Here is a 4,676-nt window from a genome sequence, read left to right as displayed (position 1 = left end):
TTTATGATGTCAAAATAAGAATAAATTATCTCATTCATGTACAAGGATACATTTTAGATATTACACAGCGTGAATGATAAATAGAATAACTGCAAATATTTAGAAATGATCTATTTGTTCTTCTTTTCCCTTAAAAGGTTGTTTTGTCTTAAAATAAGTGTGGCTTCTACATAATGTACATAGTGTTCACTACAGTGTTAGTAAGTCAGCTGATGGAGCATGCTTGGGTCAGTTGGTATAGAGCAGTACTAAGATATCACTGGATACCTAAATTTGATTCCTGGGCCTCTTGTTAATTCAGAAAGAAATTTTTCTAACATTTTAGACATGTGACCTTACATGAAAATAATGGACAACAAAATATAGATAGTCTTGAAAACATTGTTATTTTAATTAACAAAATCTCCATGCAAAGTAAAAATTTGTATACAAAATTTATATAAATATACAAAAAACCCACTAATTAAATAAGTCTCTAGCAAAAAATCTTCTCTTATTTAATGTTACACTTGTAAAGGTATCATAAACATCTATATATTCCTTACAGATAAGACTTCACAAGGAACTACCAATATTATACACATCCAAAATAAAACATAATATAAACCTAATTGTTCTGCTTGCCAGAAAATTGTTTTGTTAACAGCCTTTCATCATAACAAATATGCTCACCTAAAGTATAAAACCGATAATACAATTATCATCATTACATTTTCTCTATAATAGCAAAAAGGGGAGATAATCAAGTTCAGTCAAGGTAAGGTCATGTACTGGCCCCAAGGTCAATAAATACATATATACATGTATATAAGGGTCACTGTAATCTTTGGAGCTTTCATCATCATGTAAAAGGAGCGTGTCAGTGTGGCTTGTACATAATGTTAAATACTGTCTCTGTCACTCAGCTGATGGAGCAATCTGCATGCTTCTTCAAATCTTTAGATGTTCACACTTGGGACTCAGGTTTGATTCCTGGTGGGGTTACTGAAAGGAATCATGTGTATTTTCCCCTATTCTTCCACATTTGCATCCAACTAAATTACCCACGGAAAGCAGTTTGAAAGTCTCAGGTTGAGATTTCGAAAAATCTTAATTTTCCAATCGGAGACCCACATTTCAGGGCACTCAACAGGAATTATATATATTTTTTATTTATTTGATAAATTTACTGTAGGTCAAAGATCTAAATGTAGGTCAAGGCAATCGAGCATGCTTCTTTGGCTCAGTCGGTTGAGCAATAGTTTTTTTACACCAGAGACCCAGCTTTTATTAAATATGTATTTTAATCATTACTGGTTGGGACACTTGACAGGAATCATATATATTTTTCCTGTTCTAACAGGTTTTTTAAGATTATCAAATCAGTAGCAATATTCATGGTTAGCTTGTGGCACTGTACTTCCCATTTTTGTAACAATGAAAACACCAAACAAGGAATATTTCATCTACTCATCAAATGTCTTTAAATTTAGGTTCATCAATAAAAGATACATAATTAAACTACCGGTATATCTTCTCATGTAGCCACAAAAATTCAAATACTGTTTAAAGTAAAAACACTAATGTTGTTAAAAAAACAAACACCGGTAGACCTGTAGATATCACTGTTCACACTCAAAAAATGACCTGTCAATTAAAAATGCCAAATTATAAGAACAGTGATACCATATACACTGAAATGGCAATATGTTCAAAAAATCAAAATGATTTCTTGTGTAGTTACAATACAGATGGCATGACATCATGTTGGTATAGATTGATCTCCCTCTTCGTCTTTAGTGTCTGTAGTTAACACTGCTGATGCTTGGCTTTTTGATCGATTCTCCCTAAATGTAGCGATTTCCTGCCACGTTCTAAAACAGACGATGCCCTTGTCCTGTATTTCCTTACGACCTTTCAGAGTGATCACATCACCAGCACTGTTAACAATTATCAATTTTGGCACGGCTGTAATATTGAACCTCGTCTTCAGATCACTGTAAAAATATCAACAGCATAAAATATATTGTGATATTAATCTGATTAATTTATATTACAGTGAAACCTTCCTAATCCAACACATGGGAGATCAACTTTTTTTGCTGGATTAGACAGGGTGTCAAAAAAGTCAGGTATTGTTGATTATTGTTGTTTACGGTAATATGATACATTGTCTGATTTAACTGGTATTCGGAAAAGTAAGGTGTTGGATTAGACAGGTTTCGCTGTAATTTCATTAACACAATTGTAGAATAGCATGTGTAATAGTCAGTCTTCAAATTACCAGTACTTCAGATCTTAATTGCTAAAAGTTCATAAGTGGACATTAAGTAGAGTCTTTAAATTGAAAATCTTTGAAGGACAGCATTACAGAAGGTAAGTTACAGGTGTCCTATTTTCATAACTTTTGAAATGTTTTCCTATTGATAAATTTTGAGGTTTCCTTGACTAAGAAATATTGATGAAGCTGGACCCTTGATAGCTAAAGAGATTTATGCTAAGAATATTCTAAATGATCACTGTTCTCTCAAAATGACAGATTCTTTGAAAAATAGAACAAGTTACTACTGATGTTTTAAATTGAAGGTTAGTGAACCTTCAGAGGTATCAAACAGGGGTAGGGTGGCATGTTTATAGGGACAGGGGCAACTACTGTGTCAAATACAGTAAATTAGTTTTATTGATAGAAAATATTTCTTTAAAGGTTTTCATGAATGGGTTTTCACTATACCAGTTTTTAATATAGAAAAATCAACTCACTCTTGAAGTTGGTCTCCAAATGGGATGACCAGCCATTCGCCATGACTTTCTCTGTAGTAAGTCATCATATCGTCTTCCTTTTTGTCGCAGCTAATAAACACCACCTCAAAGGGTGCATTACGCCGCTGTGTTTCCTCATGAAAATCCTTTAGTAATGGTGTGAATTGACGACAAGGGGGACACCAACCGGCTGAGAAATATAGTCCTATAAGTTTCTTTTCCAAGGCTTTCACAGCCTCTACTCGGCCTCTGTTTATAGCAGTGTTGCTTTCTGTCTCTGGATCTTTTGTTTCACTCGTTTCTTTTTCAGGGATTTGTTCTGATTTTTCCTCCTTAACATAATTTTCTTTTACAGAATCCGAATCTTTGTCAGTTATCATGTCTTCCTTGATTTCGCCATCTTCTTCTTTCGGGGTAAATTTCTCCTCTGGGACAACGAAGAAGTCTCTTGTTAGCAGTTCTTTCCCTTCGAGAAGTTCCTCAAATGTTTTTACCACTTCTTCATCCTCATTTGTGTCATTCCTTTTAAAATAATAAAAAATAAATAATGTTATTAAGGTTTGGATTAAAACTGTTTAACACCCTATAATTTAAGTACAGGATTAATAAGGTAGAAGTCTCAGGCAGTGGTCGTGTGGTGATGTTGTCCATGCATGTGAGGCAATAGCAAGGTACTGCAGGTGGTTTTTCTCCATATGTACTCTGGCTTTCCTCCACCTTCAAAATTTGGCATGTCCTTAAATGAGCCTGGTTGTTAAAAGGACCTTAACCAAATCAAGAAATAGGAGGTGGAGAAAAGTCGGAGTAACCAGAGAAAAAACTCTAACTTACAGTCTTACAGCTTACAGGGTACTGTTCTTTTCTATTGGAGCCACAGTGGCCGAGTGGTTAGATTTCCCTGACATAACTACCACAAGCCCTCCACCTCTGAGATGCGAATTTGAATCTCATGTGGGGCAATTGCTAGGTATTGACTGATGGTTGATGTTTTTTCTCCGGGTACTCAGGTTTTCTTTCACCATCAAACCTGGCACATCCTTACATTAGAGCATCAGAATATGCATTAACTATATCCTGACTCTAATACCAGGCTTCAACAATTTGACATATATATATTCAAATAACAGTTAGCGAAATAACGCCCGATAAAAAACGACTGACCAGTCGACTCTCATATTATGGGAGTACTCAAGCAGCCAGTACTACACATAAACAAACCATATAGTAACAGATTATCTTACATCTTTGTAACTTCACCAGTTCACTCTGTCACATGCAGCCTTGAGTTGTGTTTACCTTAGAAGACACTTACTTCCGGTATGTGGCAAATAGAGTTATCTTTCTTGTCACTAATGTAAACAGTGCCCGAGTTCACACGTGTTAGAACTTTGTACTTTATACGATTTTTAGAACTTTGTCTAAAACTTTAGAAATATAATTCAATTCAATTCAATTCTATTCATTTATTTGCATTTTTACATCCACAAACAAGGAGCGATAGCAAATTACAAAGATAACATTACATATATAACACAATAATAATAAAACAAGAACAACTTATGCATTCAGCAAGCCCGCTTTCCTCAGTTCAAACGACTTTTTAATGAAGAGGCCCAAATCCTGCAGAAGTTGTGGTTCATTAGATGACAATAACTTTGTTAAACTTTCATAGTCTGTGAACATAGAATTAATTTTGTATTTAGATAGGAAAGTTTTTCTTTCAGTAGAATTTACTGTACATTTGAGGATGAAGTGAGTACAATATTGCAAAATTTGCATAACCGGTGCTGGCGAGGTATCTTTTTGTCCTACCAGCTTCAAGTTCTAGGTTGTTTGCTGATCCGAAGTTTTGCCAACAATTTTCGATATTCAAAATTTTGCAAAGAAAGATAATATTCCTCTTTATAGTTTTGTTTAAGTTTACTATATAGAAATAG

General features: G+C 34.3%; 1 protein-coding gene across 1 annotated transcript; it reads right to left on the bottom strand.

Annotated features, from left to right (window-relative positions):
• Positions 1 to 374: 374 nt before the first annotated feature.
• On the bottom strand, positions 375 to 4,056 carry LOC138325872 (nucleoredoxin-like protein 2). Its single transcript, XM_069271851.1, has 3 exons — positions 3,981 to 4,056; positions 2,740 to 3,261; positions 375 to 1,976 (listed from the first exon to the last, which is right to left on the bottom strand). Coding segments are annotated over exons 1-3 (759 nt in total). The 5' UTR covers positions 3,983 to 4,056; the 3' UTR covers positions 375 to 1,741.
• Between the last annotated feature and the right edge of the window lie 620 nt (positions 4,057 to 4,676).

This window comes from Argopecten irradians, chromosome 6 (assembly GCF_041381155.1).
Source record: "Argopecten irradians isolate NY chromosome 6, Ai_NY, whole genome shotgun sequence".
In the NCBI taxonomy this organism is placed as follows: Eukaryota; Metazoa; Mollusca; class Bivalvia; order Pectinida; family Pectinidae; genus Argopecten; species Argopecten irradians.
This window is presented reverse-complemented; position numbering and strand designations above follow the sequence as displayed.

What these genes read in the sequence shown, in the direction of transcription:
- LOC138325872 (XM_069271851.1), bottom strand. An exon ending in TTTGGAGACCAACTTCAAGA is followed by an intron (nt 1,977 to 2,739) that starts GTGAGTTGATTT and finishes ATATTTTTACAG; the next exon opens with TGATCTGAAGACGAGGTTCA.